This window comes from Aotus nancymaae, unplaced genomic scaffold (genome assembly GCF_030222135.1).
Source record: "Aotus nancymaae isolate 86718 unplaced genomic scaffold, 86718_ANA_hifiasm-v0.15.2.pri h1tg000044l, whole genome shotgun sequence".
Taxonomy (NCBI): Eukaryota; Metazoa; Chordata; class Mammalia; order Primates; family Aotidae; genus Aotus; species Aotus nancymaae.
This window is the reverse complement of record NW_026988458.1, coordinates 1,625,321-1,643,569: the sequence shown is the minus strand read 5'-3', so window position 1 is coordinate 1,643,569 and position 18,249 is coordinate 1,625,321. Positions and strand designations below refer to the sequence as shown.

The window sequence follows — 18,249 nt, the reverse complement described above, 5'->3', positions numbered from 1 at the left end:
CCACAGAATCATAGCCCTGGCTTAGCCACGTTGGGGATTTATAACACAGACCGCACAGAGATTGATGCGGCGTGCAGAAGGATCCGTGAGCTTGAGATGAGGAAAACTGCAAAGCTGTAATGAAAGAAATCAAAGAAGATTTGAGTCAATGGAGAGATGTTCCATGTTCATGGATGGGAAACTCCATGTTTTTAACATGTCAGGTCTTCCCAACTTGACCTATGGATTCAGTACAATCCTAATCAAATTCCCAGCAAGTTACTTTGTAGATATCAACAAACTGATTCTACATTTAAGTGGAAAGGCAAAAGACCCAGACTAGCCTCACAATATTGAAGAACGAAATTGGAGAGCTGATACTTGCCAACGTTAAGACTTACTGTAGAAGTGCAGTAATCAAGACAGTGTGGTGTTGCTGAAAGGTCATAGAGCGCCTGGGAGTAGATCCACCCAGTAAATTCACCCAGAGAGTCAACCCATCTTTGACAAAGGAGCAAAGGCAATTCAGGGCGGACAGAAAAGCACTATTTCTTGTCAACAGAGAGTGCTAGAAAAACTGGACACGTGAAAATCCCCAGCAACAGTGACTCCAGACAGGAGCGTACACCATTCAAGAAAATTAACTCTGAAAGCTTTGTCTCTTGGGGCAAAAAAAGAAAAAGAAAATTAACTCAAAGTGAGTCATAGACCTAAACGTAAAATGCACAATAATGAAACTCATGGAAATGTAGGAGAAAGCCTAGGTGACCTTGGGTTTGGCAACAGGTTTTTGGATATAACACCAAAAACTCTGTTCATGAAAGAAAAATTGGTAAGTTGGACTTCATGAAGATTAAAACTCATGCTTTGCAAAATACAGTTAAGAGAATGACAGTATGAGCCACTGCCTAGGAGAGTTGCAGAACACATCTCTGATAGAAACCTGGTAGCAAACGACACAGGGAAAAGAATGGTGTTTGGAGGGTAGGGCGGGATGAGTCAGGGAGGACCCAGAGGCCCCTTTATTATGGTCAGCCTGAGACGGGAACTGAAAACACGGCCATAGTCGTCATGAACGAGGGGAACCACTTTTTATCCTCACTAAGGAACTTCATTATGAAAGGTGAAATCACTTTGTAAATGTGCATTAGAATAGAAAATGGAAATTCCTTGTATAATCTCTAAGCCACTGGAAACTCGAGGCAAAGAAGTTTTAAAACAAAAGACACACATGGATTTCCTCTGAAATATTTGTAAACACCAAATTCAGAGTATGTTGGACAGTTTAGGACCGTACCAGGCTTCAGCTGTTACGTTGAATTGTAACTAACTTAAGTTCATGAGCCTGGAATTAAAGAATTTGACAGCTACTTCTGGCTTCCCAGAGCCAGAACCCACCTCGGAATGGGATTTTGAAATGCGCACCGTTGAAGATACACAGGTGGCAGAGGCCACCGCACAGGCCGTGAGAGCTTATTCAGGTTTCGGTAGACTGTCTTCATTACCACGTAAAACATGTCAAACTCAGCGAAGGTTCATGACGTCTGGGATGTTGTTGTTTTCAACACAGAGGTTGAGTGAAACTGCTAGAGAAGGAAAATGAGAAGTGTGGAGAGAAGAGGCTGTGGTGGCTGGGCACTCCCCCTGCTTCCTCCCCTTCCCCTCCTTTTCCCCTCCTTCCCCTCCCTTGCCTCCCTCCCCTGCCCTCCTTCCCTTTCTTTTCCTCTCCTTCCCCCTGAGTCCTCAAAGCTCTTGTGCCTGGGCTGTGGACACAAAACCCCTCTGCCTCAGAAGCTGCTTAGAACTGAGTGAAGGCTCCACTCAGCTTCCTGCCATTACCTCGTCAAGCTGTCACTGAAAAGAGAGATCTTGCAGAAATTACTGAAGTAAAATGCTAATGTGTCGAGTTACTGATCACAGGTTTACGTTTTATAAAAGACGTCTTCATAATCAAACTTTTGTTGAGCTACCTTGTGTTTTATCTTGAATTCTCTGGAGTCAGGTAATTTCCGTGTGTGTTTCAGAGTGCACACTTCGTTTCAGCCCTCCTAGCTGTCAGCAGATGCTCTCGAGTGTGAATGATGAGTTTTCTGTCTAAAGCTAAACATGGTGCTTTAAAACCCAGTGCTGCTTACTGTGCTGTAAAGTAACGCTATGAGAAGCAAAATCTGATCTAAATGATGGATGTTTGTTTTTCTTTTATGCAGTACACATTTTGGAACTTTATACCCAAGAATTTATTTGAACAATTCAGAAGAATAGCCAACTTTTATTTCCTTATCATATTTCTGGTGCAGGTAAGGCCGGTCATTGTTTTCCATCAAATATAAATCTAAATAAGTGAGGTTTTGTTCTCGGGTAACTGCCGTGCAGCTGATGAAGGAGCCAGGATGTGGTGCCCTCACCTACAATCACGTATTTATTTTCTTAAGGACAAAATGTGTTGCTTCTGTGAGACCCGCACAGGATAAAGCACACACGACGTCACTTCAGGTTTAAGTTGGTGACAGCCCTTCCTGCCCCTTTCCTTCTAGTACTGAGGGGAAATCAGAGCCTTGTCATCTTTCGGACGAGCTCACAGCCAAGCTGTGCATACACTTTACTCTTCCAAATGTGTGTGGATGCTCTAAAGAAAATCAAAATCCAAAGGCGGTACATGTTGAAAGAGAGTTTTAAAAACAAAGTGAAAAAAAAGTCTCAGGGGTATGAGTTCGGGAACAGTAGGCCAGATGTGCTTTAAGAACAGCACTCTGATTCTTCCAGCATGAAATTATCCAAATCGTGTAATTGAAGTGTGACCCTGGGGCAGAGGGGTGGATTAACACACAGCGTGCCCCGACTTCAGGCTGTCTGCTGCTGACGATCAGTGGTTTCCTGGAGCATGTTCCTTAATTTAAAAAAAGTTGCCCTCATTTTAACAGTTAGTGAAATAGGATGATTTACTCGCTGTTCCCAGTGGTGGGCGGAGTCGGGTGCCAGCAAAGGGTTTCAAACAAGTCAAAGTGAATGCGAAGTGCTGGCTCAGGGCAAACTCGCCCGCCTGAAGTCACTGGTTTGCATTTTTGAAGATAATTTTGCAATTCTCTCTTTCTGCAGTTGATCATTGACACGCCCACAAGTCCAGTAACAAGTGGACTCCCACTCTTCTTTGTCATTACTGTCACGGCTATCAAACAGGTGAGCATTTTACAGACGATAAAGGAAGTCGTCATCTTTGCTGGGTGAATTACCTTTCATTCAAAGCGGGGTAATCAGTTTGTTTCAGCTAGTTCATAGAAAATTCAACCAGGTTCTGGAAATGCATTTTTATAACTGTGTTAGGTTGAGAGTTGAAGCCAAATAAGAGATGTTATGTAATTTAGTGCAAGTCTGGCGCCATATGAGTTTGAGAAGAAATCTATGCTTTTCTTGTCCCAAGCCACCCAGGGATGAGCTAATTCAGATGAGTCCCTTAGGCTTTCTGCGTCCTGCGCCGTCCTGACCACCACAGAACGTGCTACTTGTGGACTCCGGCAAATGGGATGGTTTTGTTTTTCTTGTTTTGCTGTTTCTTTTTCGTAGCCCTGGTAAATAAAGCCAGTGACTAACGTGGAGAAGAATACGTTTCAGATTTACTCTCTGTTTATCCGTCTTCTCACTTCAGCCACTCCCCTTTTCTCCTCCCCGTCCCTGGCAAAGACTCATCTTTCTATCACCGGAGTTGCCTGTCCTAAACACTGCGTGTTCCTGGTTCATCTTTGTTGCTTTGCGACTGGCTTCTTCACGTGGCATAATGTTTGTAAGGTTTCTCTGCGTTTAACGTCAGCTCTTCGTTCCCTGTTACGAAGCGGATACACGCCGTTTTGCTTTTTGCCTCCTCTGTTGTTGGACATCTGGGCTGTTTCCACCTTTTGGCTGTTGTGAATAATGCTGCTGTGTACAGGTTTTATGTGGACATAGGCTTCCTTTTTTCTGTTTATTTTAATTGACATATAATCATCACATATATCCTATATTTAGGGGTAAACATGGGTTTTTAATTTTGGGGGCGTGTCCCTGTGAGCAGAACTGCTCTGATGTTTTGAGGAGCCGGCACCGTGTTTCCCAAGCGGCCACGGCATTTTGCATCCCCACAGGCCGTGCGGGGCTCTTTTCTCCGCGTTCTCACTGACCCTTGCTGTTGTTGCCGTTTCTATCACAGCCACCCTGCGTGCAGAGAGCTGCCTGGAGCTGGCTCCTCTAGTGACTAAGGTGTTGAGCAGCTTTTCACCTGCTTACTGGCCATTTGTGAATCTTTCGAGGAAAGTCTTCAGATCCTTTGCCCATTTTTAAACTGGGTTATTTGTCTTTCTGTTAGAAAACTTGTAAGGATTCTTTGTCTGTCCTATACACAGTTCATTCATCTGCTGCAAACTTCTGAACCCAGTGCTATTTGCATTTTGATATTTGTTGGTTGATTATCATTTGAGACATCTGGATAATTTGCAAAGTGACAGCTGCTAGTTAAATTCTTGATGGTCAACTTCTTGCTGGAAAAGCTATGCTTTGGTGGTGTCTTTTTTTTTTTGAAACAGAGTCTCACTCTGTCGCCCAGGCTGGAGTGTAGTGGCACAATCTCAGCTCATTGGAACCTCCACCTCCTGGGTTCAAGCAATTCTCCTGCCTCAGCCTCCCAAGTAGCCAGGATTACAGGCATGTACCACCATGCCAGGCTAATTTTTGTGTTTTTAGTAGAGATAGGGTTTTGCCACTTTGGCCACGCTGGTCTCAAATTCCTAAACCCAGGCGATTCACCTGCCTCAGCCTCCCAAAGTGCTGGGATTACAGGCATAAGCCACTGCTCCTGGCCAGTGTTAGTCTTTAAATCAATAAATACCTGAAGCATACTTCACATGTGACGTGGTACACACGCAGCCCTGAGCGGACACAGGCGCTGAAGGTGGCCTGTTGCAGAGTGATTACTCCAGAGTCTAAAGGGTGCCACGTGAAGGGCTGGCATCACTGTAGCATGTCTGTGCATGGGTTTTCAGAGTATGCCATTCTTCTTCTGGTGGTCTAGTTGATATTTGGTATGAGGATGGATGTCTGGGTGTGTCATTTTTCAGATGCACCTGTGAGGAGTAGGTGAGAGTTACAGAATATTAATGTTGGTTTGACTTTTCCTTCTCACTCACTAGTAATCTGGAAATACAGATTTGGACAACAGCCTGAACTGTGTTTCACACCAACCAGATTGGCTTTCAGATGTGAAAGTCTGGAGATGACATGGTGAGGCAGGCACCATGGGCCCCTGGCAGGAGGGTGGCAGAGCCACCGAGCACAGCAGTTGGCATCGTCTGGTAGAGGACCAGTCCCAGGGCAGAGACCGTGTCCAGACCAACATCTGGACACACAGGGGCCAATGTGGATGATAAACATGCAGCTGTGTAGTCAGCACATGGGGCGCGTCTTCGCTAGGCCGGAGCCGGCCGTGCCTGCCGGGATGCGTGAACTAGGATGTCCGTGGTGACCATCATTGGTTAGTAAAGGACTCGGGCAGCCCAGCGTCCCTCAGTGAGGAAGTGGATAGCTCCACCGTGGTGCGTGGCAGAACACACACAGCGACCGAGAGGAAGTGCTCTGCCTGCAAACAGAAGGTGGCGGAAACTCACGCCGCTAGAGGCCTTGCTGCCCGTGACTCGGGCAGTTTGACGCTTACCCGGGATGAGGCCTCACCGCATGATGGTGGTGGGCGCTTGCAGACTTCAACTTTAAGCAAAGCGATGGGTTTTCTCATCAACTTCGAAAGGAAATGGTGCTGAAGGAGATGACGTTATTCGGGGACCCATCGAGGAGACTAGGTGAGGGCATCCTGTGCTGTCTGTGGCACATCCGTGTGGCAGGAGCAGAGGCCGCAGACAGGAAGGAGACCCCTGAGACTCAAGGGGCGCGGAGAGAGGGGGCGCGGGGTGCGGAACGAGGGGCCGAGGCTCCGCGGCGGCGTCCTGTCCAGCCCTGCCCTGGAGGCGGGCACAGTTTGTTGTTCAGCGCCCTCTGCTCTGCCTGTTTTGAGGATTGCATCCCTCCCGGGACCCCACTGAGTAGGAAGCTCCTGCAGGCTCCAGGAGCGTCCTGGAGGTGAGGAGAGGATTGCATGTAGTGGGGAGGGTGGCTGTGAAGACGCATCTGGGCCAGAGAGGCAGCGGCCGGGGAGCCCACGGCCCTGTGGATGCGGAGGCCGCTTCTCAACACCGTGCAGACCATGGCCTAGACAAGATCATGAGGTGTCCTCAGCCTGGCTGTGGGGCAGTGCCCAGGGGTGGGCGTTGTTGGGGGGGTTAAGAGGGGTCAAATGAACAGAACCGCAGGTCTGGGCCTCATGTCCAGCGTCCCTGCCCGGAGGGGTTTCTTCCTCTCTCGTGTGTCTTGCTACCGAGCCCTCACTCTGGGGGTGGCCTCGCTTCTCCCACTGCTGGTCTGGACCTGTCTGTGCCCGAGCACCCTCCTGGCTTCCCCACCACGGACCTCCTTGTCCCTCTTCCTCAGGAACAGCGCCTCCCTCTGCAGTGGCCCCCCCCCACTCGGGCTCCAGCGCCTCCCTCTGCAGTGGCCCCCCCCCACTCGGGCTCCAGCGCCTCCCTCTGCAGTGGCCCCCCCCCACTCGGGCTCCAGCGCCTCCCTCTGCAGTGGCCCCCCCCCCACTCGGGCTCCAGCGCCTCCCTCTGCAGTGCCCCCCCCCCACTCGGGCTCCAGCGCCTCCCTCTGCAGCGGCCCCCCCCCCCCACTCGGGCTCCAGCGCCTCCCTCTGCAGTGGCCCCCCTCAACGCTCGGGCTCCAGCAGGATGTTTGTGCCGGAGTCCCCATGCTCCCTCCCAGCCCCTCCTCGCTTACCTTGGGAGGCCCCCTGCACTCACAGAGCCCTCCCTGATTTCTCTTAGGTTCCTGCCTCTCTTTTCATGCCATCTCCCCAGTGTATCCCCTGGACACTGACGGGCATCTCACTGTACCTGGCTCTGCTGCTGCCCTCTCCCTGTGGCACCCATGGGGCCCTCCCATCAGCCCGCCACCTGCACGGGCCTCCACATGTCCCTCCCGTCCCAGCCAGGCTGGCCACTGGGCAGTGCCATCCCCACTCTATCACCACTGGGCATTCCTGGGCACCTCCTCTCTGGCTTCTTCCCGCAGCCAGGGCACTGGGCTTCTTGGGGGCACTGGTGTCTCTCACCTGAGCTGAACTTGCAGTTACTTCTGTTTCTTCCCCACCAATCCTGAGAGCAGCAGTGCTGGGGACAAGGTCTGTCATCTGCAGGTCCCCGGTGCCTGGCGCTTGCTGAGCATGCAGTGGGTGCTAAATAAGTGTGTTTAACAAACCCAGGAGTCATCTACCCACTGCCGCCTTCCAAGAAGATTGTTCTTCAGTTTCCCCAGAAAGCGGGGGGGTATTTCAGCCATTTGGGAGGAATCTCTGAAAAGCAGTCAGATGCCGCGGTGTCACTTGTAACGCTCAAAGCTGGAGAAGGCTCCGCACCTTCAGGCATCTGTGCATCCCGGGTTTCTTAATTCTCCAGAAGCTGGAGGTTTTGGTTACTTGTTTGTGCTCCTGTCAGAACAGACGCCAGTCGCAGGCCTCTGATGCCAGGTGGCCCATAGTGAGGGTGCCCTGTGAGCCTCGTGCCCCACAGGCTGTCGGCATACGCGCAGCGGGCCCGTGGCACAGCTTCTCATCACCACCCCGTCTGGTTGTGTGTTGTGTGTGGCCCAGCTGTGTTCCCAATCCCGATGTGCATTAGGGGCAGTGGATGTGCATAGGCCTGGGTGTGCAGTCTTTCCTGCTGGGGATGGTTACTGAGAACGGCCGCTCCCCATCCTTATCTGAGGCACCTGCACCCGGCAACGCGAGACACAAAGGCACGTCCGTCATCCCAGGAAGTGTCGGCGTGCCGCCTCTCCTGCTGCCGCTTCTTTCAAGATACCACCAGACTTTCCAACCAGAGGGTGTGCCTCGGGAGCTGGAATTGGAGCACGTGTGTCCGTACCTGACTCAGGCCGGGGTCAGGGTGAACTGGGGCCGCTTCTCCAGTGCGAAGCCGACGCACACACGAGCCCCGATGAGATGTCTCCCGCATGGGTTACTCAGACACAGAAATGCACGGAGAACCCTAAGGCTGCTGCGAGCGTCACAGAGTGAGCCAGGGGTTCACCGAGAGTCTGGGCTGCCGGATCTCATGACAGACGTCAGTTTTTAATGAAAGGGAAGTATGGCCAGCGTGTGCATTTCCAAGCTGAAGGCTGACACTCAGCGGGTGGAATGCAGCTGGCTCCACAGCGTTTATGTGAGAAGGGGGCTTCCCTCCTTTCACTCGGACGTTCCTTTTTTAGGAATTTATCCTAAGGCGATGTCATGAATGTGCACGAAAGTGCAGTTATGTAGCACTTGTGCAAACTTCCAGAAGCATCTTTATCAAACGTCTTTGCGGTTGTACGACTGCAAACATGGAAAGCAGCTCAAATTGCCTGGGAAAATGTCGATGCTCTGTCAGGGATACAGAGAATAGTGTGTGTGGTGCATCCTGATTTGAAAACACACCTCTGCCGGCTGGATTGTGCTTACACAGAATTCAACTCGAGCCCTCCGTCTCTCCCTCCCTTGCGCCTCCCTCCCTCTCTCCCTGCTTCCTCTCACCCTTCTTCTCCTTCCTTTCTTTAGGGCTATGAAGACTGGCTTCGACATAAAGCAGACAACGCCATGAACCAGTGTCCCGTTCATTTCATCCAGCACGGCAAGCTCGTCCGGAAGCAAAGCCGAAAGCTGCGGGTGAGTGGCACCCGACACGTTTACCCGGGTTTAGTCTAGTGACCGTCAGGTGCGGTGGCTCACGTCTCCCGTCCGGGCGCCTCAGGAGGCTGAGGCGGGAGGATCACGGAGCCCAGGGGCTGGAGGCCACTCAGGAGGCTCCACCATGCCTGTGAACGGCCACTGCTCTCCAGCCTGGGCAGCAGAGAAAGACCCTGTCTCTTAAAACAGTTTTTAGCTATAAATTTTTTTAAAAGTTTTTATTTTCTTTGACAAAACAGACTGAGATGTTTTTTACTGGGTGTAGGCCCCAGCTCCCTAGTACCTTTTTTTTTTTTACCTCTAATTTTTTTTTAATAGACTTTACTTTTTAAAGTAGTTTGAGTTCACAGCAATATTGGGTCGATGTACCCACCACCCCCACCCCCACACACAGCCTCCCCACTGGCAGCATTCCACACCAGAACTGGTGGAATTTAAAATCATTATGGGAACACACGAACCAATCAAGATAGAGAAAGGTTGGCAACACTGCTTCTAAAGTTTGTTTTAGAGTAAGAGATAATCAAATATTAACATAATCTCTACTAGGTGGAAATGTATTGTTTTAGAATAAGATATAATCAAATATTAACATAAACTCTACTAGGTGGAAATGTATTGTTTTAGAATAAGGTATAAGAAAATTGTATTAGTATAAATTCTGCTAGGTGGAAGTTGATGAAAATTGGAACAGGAAACCACATCGAAGATTGTATTTTTTAAAAAATTTATTTATTTATTTAGAGACAGAATCTTGCTCTTTCACCCAGGCCAGAGTGCAGTGGCACAGTCACAGCTCAGAGCAACCTCCATCCCCAGGAGCAAGTGATTCTCCGGTCTCAGCCTCCCTAGTAGCTGGGATTACAGGTGCACGCCACCGCGCTCAGCTAGTGTTTGCATTTTCAGTAGAGATGGGGTTTTACCAAAATGTTGGTCAGGCTGGCCTCGAACTTCTGACCTTAAGTGATCCGCCCGCCTCAGCCTCCCAAAGTGCTAGGATTACAGGCATGAGCCACTGCGCCCTGCCAAAAAATTTATTTTTTATTGATATATAATAGTTGTATGTATTTGGGAGTCTGTGTGATACTTTGATGCCCGCGCACCAATGAGTAAAGAGGAAGTCGGCGTAACTGGGATGTCCATCACCTCGTGAATTGTTTCTTTGTGTTGGGAATATTACAGCTCTTCTTGAAGGCTGGATTTTAAATGTTTCAAGTGAATTATTAGTGTAAGTAGCACATCAATGTATTTTAAAATGTGTTTAAATTATTTAAATGAGATATTTTCGGACTTTTACTAGCCATTTGGAAGCACCTGCATAGGTGGAACCATGAGTGTGGTTTTCATGTTTGTGTCAAGGCAGCGGTCAGCAGCCTGCTCCAGTCCACCATCTGACCGTGGAGCTCGGTGCCAGGCCCACGCCGGCCCCTTCCTGTCCCCGCTGGTGCCCGTGCTCGCTGCCTGGCCCTCGCCCACTCCCACGCCTTCCTCCCTCCTGCAGCCCCGCTGCCTACCCCACTGTTTTCCCAGCCGAGCCGTGGGAGGTTCAGTGAGGGAGGCAGGGAGCTCCCCACTGGGTCCCGTGTACAGGGAGAGCCAGGCTTGTTCCAGAAGCCCGGAGCGGGAGGGCCTCTGAGTGGCCCAGCCAGCCGGGCTCAGTGAGCCTCTCCGGATAAGGCCATAGCCCCTCCTGGTGCAGTGGGACAGGACCCCAGGAGGCGCTCAGAGCTCCTTCAGAGGAGCTGGCATCAACCACTAGCCCCCGCCACCCCCGTTCACCTTGCTCTCACTGTTCTGTGTATCACACACATCACCGAATGGACTTTTAAGCGTTTAAACATTTTCACTTACAAATTTGCTATCCAGGTGTTTAAATACTTCTGAAAGAGCTTCCCTTCAGTGAGCTGAGGTGGGCGATGTTTCCCTAGCGGTCAGGGGTTTGCAGAGCAGATGGCCCCGGCCTGGGGAACGGCCGTGAGCTCACACCTGTGTCGGCAGGCGTGTGGTCTCAGGCTTTCAATGCCATTCCCTTTAATGGTTATATTCCCCTTGCGAAGCCTTTCATACTTGTAGCTAAACATCTTTCTTAAAAAAACAGACCTAAACTGTGTCTGTCCACATAAAACTGAATTTTTAATGTACTGGTCTCTGTGGGAAATGCCTGCTCTCTATCCTTTGCAGGATGAGAAAGAAAAGATCAGGCTTTTCCTACAACTGCAGGCGTCGGCTTCCATCAGTCGTAATGGCTCAGGCCTTGCAGGGTGCTAGAGCAAACTAGAAAAGCAATCCTTTAATTAGTTTTTCTTTTTTAATTAAACTTTTTATGTCGAGGTAATTACGGAGGCATCCTGTGTTCCCTTTGCCCCAGCGCGCTGCTCAGCTCTAAGATTTCGTTATTTCAAGGATGATATAAAGAGACTCCTGCGCCCGTGACCTCCTGGGGTTGGCTGTTGTCAGGAAGCCTAATTCCCTCAGGATTCACTAAGTCTGTGCACCAGCTGTTCCTCCCCTTTTTTGCTAAGGAGTGTTCCGTGCTGTGGACGTACCACAGTTCACCATTCCCAAGTTGAAGGGTGTGTCACTTTTTCTAGTTTAGGGCTATTATCTATAAAGCTGCTATGAATATTTGTATACAGGTCTTCGTGTGAATGTAGTTTTCATTTCTTTGACATAAAAGCTCAAGCGTTCAGTTGCTGGGTCATCTAGCATATCCACGTTTGGTTTTGAAAGGAACTGCCAACCCGTTTTCCAGCGCGGCCGTCCCGTGTCATTCCCGTCTGCCACGTTCCAGCGTCTGCCGCCCCCAGCGTCGCGGTGTGGCTTAAGTGTGCATCTCCCCGTTGGCACCGTCTGACATCTTTCCCTGCCCTCGCTTGGCATCTGCGCATCCTCGTCAGTAAAAATAATTCTTCATCTTCTGTCCATTTTTCCAGCTGGATTGTTTGAGCTTCTTTTCACTGTTAAATTTATTTTAAAAAGCCAGTCAAATTTAGCAGTGAGGGGTTGTATACCAACTTTAGCAACACTAATGTTAATAAGTTCTGATAACCCACCACCGTCGGGCCAGCGCACTGTTAAATTTTAAGAGGTCATGTAGTCTGGATGTTACTACTTTGTCAGATACAGATTTTTAATACTCAGCAAGGTATTTCATAAAGCAAATGTTTTAAATTCTGTTGAAGTCCAATTTTTTTTATTTATTTAATTTTTTAAAAATTATTATTTCTTTTGAGACAGTCTTGCCCTTGTCACCCAGGCTGGAGTGCAGTGGCACCATCTCGGCTCACTACAACCTCCACCTCCCAGGTTCAAGCACTTCTCCTGCCTCAGCCTCCCAAGTAGCTGGGACTACAGGCGTGCACCACCACACCTGTCTAATGTTTGTAGTTTTAGTAGAAACAGGGTTTCACCGTGTTGCCCAGGCTGGTCTTGAACTCCTGGCCTCAAGTGATCCACGTGCCTTGGCCTCCCAGAGTGCCAGGATTGTAGACATGAGCCACCGCACCCGGCTGATTTTTTTTTCTTTTGAGGACTGTACGTTCAGTGTCCTGAATGAAGCGTTCTTTGCCTAGTCCTGAGACCCAAAGACTTGCTCCCATGTTTCTTTCTGAAAGTGTCGTAGTTTCATGTTTTACATGTAAGTTCATGATCCATTTTGAGGTGGTTTTTGTATAAGGTGTGATGTTTCTGTCCTTACTGTGTGTGTTGCCTGTGGTTGTCCGATTGCCCTGCAGCAGGGGTTGGCTGCTGTCCCTCCTCCAGGGAGCAGCCCTTGCCCTCTGTCACCATCATTGAAGCCCATTTGCGAGGGTCCATTTCTGGTTCCCTGGTCTGTCCCATTGGTGTCCACACCTATGCCCCGCCGATCCCACACTCTTGGTCACTGTAGCTGCCTCAGAAGCCCTGTCGTGGGGAGACCGAGTCCTTCCACTCAGTCTTCTTTTTCAAGGTGGTTTTAGCTATTCTAGAGCCTGTGCCTTCCCATATGAATTTTAGAATCAGCTCATTTATGTCTATAAAAATCCTTGCTGGGATTCCCATGGGGATTTTAGTAAACCCATAGGTACATTTGGGGAGAGTAACCGTCTGATTTTAAAGTCTCACAAATTCACAGTGTGCTGTGACCGTCAGGTAGTGGGACGGAGAACTCTGCTTGCAGTGTAGACAGAGGCACGGCAAGCCCCGACCCTGGCATGCCTCCCGAGTGGTGGTGAGACGGGCCGGAGGACCCACAGCAACTCACTCAAGGGGTCTGATGATCCTTCACCTTTCAGACACACGGTCCAGCTCACTGAGATGGCATCCTCACCAGTGAAATGAGGTGGATACTGATACAGACTAGACCATTACTGTTCATTAAAAACCCACGCGACGAACTTTCTGTGATTGACTTTTACTTTGGTTTTTGAGACGTTGTTGCCACTTTTGCTTTATTTGTCCTCATGCTTTGATGAGCTGGGCAGTGCCTTGGTTCTGTCAATCAGGAAGCTCTCAGAACTCTACCGCCTGGTTCATAAAACGCTGGATTGAGATCAGAGCTTCTCACGGGAGTACATCCCGCTTGGCCATGCTGACAGACACTCGAACTCGACTTGCTTGGTCTGAATCAAAGATAACCTTGTTGCAGGTGTTTGTCTCTGATTTTGCTCCAGAATATTCGATCATGCTGTGCTTTGGCACTTCCCTGAGCTGCGGTTGGAATGTTGAAACCTGACCTGGTCTTTCTTTGGCCCCAGCAGAATGTCTGGCAGTGGCTTTTCCTAGAATCTTCTCTGCATCCCTGTACCTTCCTGTGAAGAAATGAGCACCTTGAAAGAAGCAGTCCCACACGGCGGTGAGCTTTCACGGAGGGGCTTTCTGCTGACCATCCTTTCTGCTTGTGCTGTAGGTTGGGGACATTGTCATGGTCAAGGAGGACGAGACCTTTCCCTGCGACCTGATCTTCCTTTCCAGCAACCGGGGAGATGGGACGTGCCACGTCACAACCGCCAGCTTGGATGGAGAATCCAGCCATAAAGTAAGGGGCCTTTTCCTTAGATTCCAGGGAGGGGTATTCCTGTTCAGCTTCAGGCTGTGCCCGTGTGGCCACAGGAACTAACATCCTGTTTAAAACGTCAGCATTTTCAGCGTTTACAGTGAGAACCCAAGGACTTGTGCAGCCAAGTTTTTTCCTCACTTTTGCTTCCTCCTATTTTTCACTTTGCTTTTTTTCTTTTTTTAAAAAAATAAATTGTATATATTTAAGGCATACATTATGATGTCATGAGATACATATTTTTACAGTGGGATTGTGGTGAGAGTGGACCAGATGAACATGTCCGCGTCTCACTGGGCTTCCCATTCCCTCCCCGGGCGCCCGTGCCACAGCAGCCAGAACCTGCTCGACGCAGCAGAAGCCCTGAGCCCGACGCTCTTGTGCATGCCAGTCCTCCTGCGGTGAGCCGGGTCTTTGGACAGGCCGCCAGTCCTCCTGCGGTGAGCCGGGTCTTTGGACAGGCCGCCAGTCCTCCTGCGGTGAGCTGGGTCTTTGGACAGGCCGCCAGTCCTCCTGCTGTGAGCTGGGTCTTTGGACAGGCCGCCAGTCCTCCTGCGGTGAGCCGGGTCTTTGGACAGGCCGCCAGTCCTCCTGCGGTGAGCCGGGTCTTTGGACAGGCCGCCAGTCCTCCTGCGGTGAGCCGGGTCTTTGGACAGGCCGCCAGTCCTCCTGCGGTGAGCCGGGTCTTTGGACAGGCCGCCAGTCCTCCTGCGGTGAGCCGGGTCTTTGGACAGGCCGCCAGTCCTCCTGCGGTGAGCTGGGTCTTTGGACAGGCCGCCAGTCCTCCTGCTGTGAGCCGGGTCTTTGGACAGGCCGCCAGTCCTCCTGCGGTGAGCCGGGTCTTTGGACAGGCCGCCAGTCCTCCTGCGGTGAGCTGGGTCTTTGGACAGGCCGCCAGTCCTCCTGCTGTGAGCCGGGTCTTTGGACAGGCCGCCAGTCCTCCTGCGGTGAGCCGGGTCTTTGGACAGGCCGCCAGTCCTCCTGCGGTGAGCCGGGTCTTTGGACAGGCCGCCAGTCCTCCTGCGGTGAGCCGGGTCTTTGGACAGGCCGCCAGTCCTCCTGCGGTGAGCCGGGTCTTTGGACAGGCCGCCAGTCCTCCTGCGGTGAGCCGGGTCTTTGGACAGGTCGTCCTAAATGCTGCTGCTCTGTGCTCTTCGACCTCCACCTCCCCGTTTCCTTCCCACTCTTTTCTTTCTGCTCTCAATGTTTAAAACAACCGATCATCTCAGGTTAACAGAAATAGCTTCAGTGTTTGCCTGTGTCAATCAGCTAATGCACCAAATTAATTTAAAGAATTTCATTTTACTAGTTAAAATTAATGTGAAAACTGGCGTAAAATTCTGTGAAAAGTCACACACAATTCTAGATTTTGCCTGTTTCTTCACGAGTGTCTTTTTGTTAATTAATCTTAATCAGGATTTTCTGAAATTACTACATAAGTAATTTCCTGCACTCAATATAAAATTCTGCACAGGTGGTTGATGCTACAAGAATTTTAATTGTCAATCATAAGAGATATACTACCATTAATTTTAAGATTCTTATTTTAAAAATCTGGAAGTTTCTAAGGAGTTTATCAGAATGAGCATAGCTCAGTGGATTCAACTATTGCTAAGTCATCAGCTCACAAAAGTGCAACTCCAACATGGTATTTAGGTAATACCTATGGACATAGGCCATTTCTAATATGAACTAGAGACATTTTCTTTACAAAATCACTGAAGGGTATGCTAGTCTTTCATAGATAGTTCAGATATGTATCATGAATTGATAAATGAAAAACCTGTGGATATATTCGGTTAAATTTGCTTTCACATTTTCCGTGTAGCATATCCCAGGAGAGTGGGCACTGTAACACAGTAGACTGTCAGCAGCAGTGCTTCTGGGGAGTCAGAGGCCCTGGACGATTCAGGTATTTGTTGTAAGTGGCTGCTGGTCCCTCTGGAACCTGGGAGGCGGTTAAGGTTCCATCCACCCAGAGACCTTGCGAGCCCTCCACACTCTCTGCAGGCAGCGGCTGCCTTTGTACCCCTGCCCTGCAGGACTGTGGCTGGTCAGGCTCTGACAAGTCCCAGCCACGCTAGTGAACAGATGCTGTGGGTCTCCAGATGTGCCGTGTTTGTCCGGATGGAATGTTGTCGTAGATGTGGAAGATGATAAAATAGCTGTTGCACTTTGACCTTTTGTGGCTTTGCAGTTCGCGTTACGGTTTTGTGTTCTCTAATGTTATTTTTGTGCATTTTGTTTAGCTTTGGGGGACTGGAATTATTTGAGCCCTTTCCTTATAAGCAGAGTGGGGCGTGGGAAGAGTCCAGCCAACCTCTGCTGGAATCCCAGGGGGCGCTCATGTGACTGCACAGGCTTGTTGGCTTCTCTGGACTCTGCATCTTTGAAATGGGACGACCGTGTCTCTCCGGGGCTCTTCTGAGGATATGATTAGAAAATGCCCACTGAATTTAGAAAATAAGTGCCCCCTGATTTGTGCGCTTGGTGACGGAGCAGCGATCCCTTCCCTCCCCCAGCCCCGTCTGTGCGCTTGGTGACAGCAGTGATCCTTCCCCCACCCACTTTTGTGCGCTTGGTGACGGGGCTGCGATTGGTTCCCCCCGATTTGTGCGCTTGGTGATGGTGCCGTGATCCTTTCTCCCTTTTGTTCTGACTCCTTCTGTGTTTTATTTGTCCAATGCTCGTCCCTTAGAAAGAAACACAGGAAGGGATTCAGAGATGCTGTTGCCTCTCCCCAGATCCTTGGGCACACATTTCTCCTCTCTCCTCTTAAGGCAGGACCAGTGCAGCCCTCATGCCCACCTGCTGGTGCTCACAGATGCTACTGAGGTCAGCAGGCCTCAAAAGGTGCTCTGAGACCAGCAGCGTCAGCGGGCACCATGTTAGAAGGGCAGTTCTCTGGCCTTCCCTAGACCCGCTGCATCAGAAACCCAGGGGCTGAGCCCAGGAATCAGGGCTTAAGAAGCTCTGGGTAAAGCTGGCACATACGAAGGCTGGAGGAGCCCTCTGGCCCAGGCCACGTGAACAGTTAAGTAGAAGGCGTGTGCCACCCAACAAGGATGGGCGCAGGCAGGTTGTTGCTGCATAGTGGAAATGAAGTGAAGTGATGCCCGTGACGACTCCCCGTGAACAGCAGGGCATGCTGTAAAAGCAAAGGGGTATTTCAGGTCCTCAGCCTGTTTCCTAATGAACAGCTACTGTGACAGATAAATCAGTGTCCACATTTGAAGAATTTGAGCATCGCTATCTGTCCTGTTTTAAATTGAGGACGCTGGATAAGAATGGAAGAATTAGAATCTTCTGGCACCTAATAGATGCAGGATTAACAGTGGGACCTTATCTTTCTATAACTTGTAAACATTTACAGACTCTGTGGTCAGCCAGGCTCTGTAGCCACTTGGTTGGAGGCACCAGCTTCTGGGTTTGTGTTGACCGTTTTGGCTGTGAGCTCACCTGTCTTGTGATTTGTAGACGCATTACGCCGTGCAGGACACAAAAGGCTTCCACACGGAGGAGGATATCGACGGGCTCCACGCCACCATTGAGTGCGAGCAGCCCCAGCCCGACCTCTACAAGTAAGCAGGGCCTGCGGGGTCTCTAGAAATGGGTTAGGCCCTCAGCCTTGTTCTTGCTTCTTTACCCCAAATACTCCAGCCGTCTGCCAGTTTGGAAAGAGAATGTAAATCACTGCTTAAAGATTAAGACTGAGTCAAAAAGCATTACTTATTTATTTTCATAGACTTGTACCACTCAGATTTGTAGCTTTTTATTTATGCAAATATTTGAAGTGGCTTAATGGAACTAGATTTGTGGGGGGAAAACTAAGTTTTCTTTACTTTATGGAAGACATTTATAAACTGTGGGTTAAGGAAAATGACTGAAGCCATGGGCTGATCAGAACAGAAAGTACAAGGAAGGGGCTGGAGGAGAGCTGGCTTAGCCACACGTGGAACGGGCTGGGTGGCTTAGCCACACGCGGAACGGGCTGGCCGGCTTAGCCACACGCGGAACGGGCTGGCCGGCTTAGCCACACGCGGAACGGGCTGGCCGGCTTAGCCACACGCGGAACGGGCTGGCCGGCTTAGCCACACGCGGAACGGACTGGCCGGCTTAGCCACACGCGGAACGGGCTGGGTGGTTTAGCCACACGCGGAACGGGCTGGCCGGCTTAGCCACACGTGGAACGGGCTGGCCGGCTTAGCCACATGCAGTACGGGCTGGGTGGTTTAGCCACACGCGGTACGGGCTGGGTGGCTTAGCCACACGTGGAACGGGCTGGGTGGTTTAGCCACACGCGAATGGGCTGGCCGGCTTAGCCACACACAGAACAGGCTGGGTGGTTTAGCCACACGCGAAACGGGCTAGGTGGCTTAGCCACACGCGGAACGGGCTGGCCGGCTTAGCCACACGTGGAACGGGCTGAGTGGCTTAGCCA

General features: G+C 50.3%; 1 protein-coding gene across 14 annotated transcripts in view; it reads left to right on the top strand.

The window, feature by feature from the left end:
* The window catches only part of ATP11A (ATPase phospholipid transporting 11A), a 180,580-nt gene that overhangs the window by 100,081 nt on the left and 62,250 nt on the right, over positions 1-18,249 (top strand). For all 14 annotated transcript variants that reach the window (XM_064361855.1, XM_064361857.1, XM_064361854.1 and 11 more), the window contains exons 3-7: positions 2,187-2,276; positions 3,076-3,156; positions 8,645-8,752; positions 13,662-13,790; positions 17,286-17,389. In XM_064361855.1, the coding sequence (XP_064217925.1) occupies positions 2,187-2,276; positions 3,076-3,156; positions 8,645-8,752; positions 13,662-13,790; positions 17,286-17,389 (512 nt within the window). The remainder of the gene's footprint in view (positions 1-2,186; positions 2,277-3,075; positions 3,157-8,644; positions 8,753-13,661; positions 13,791-17,285; positions 17,390-18,249) is intronic.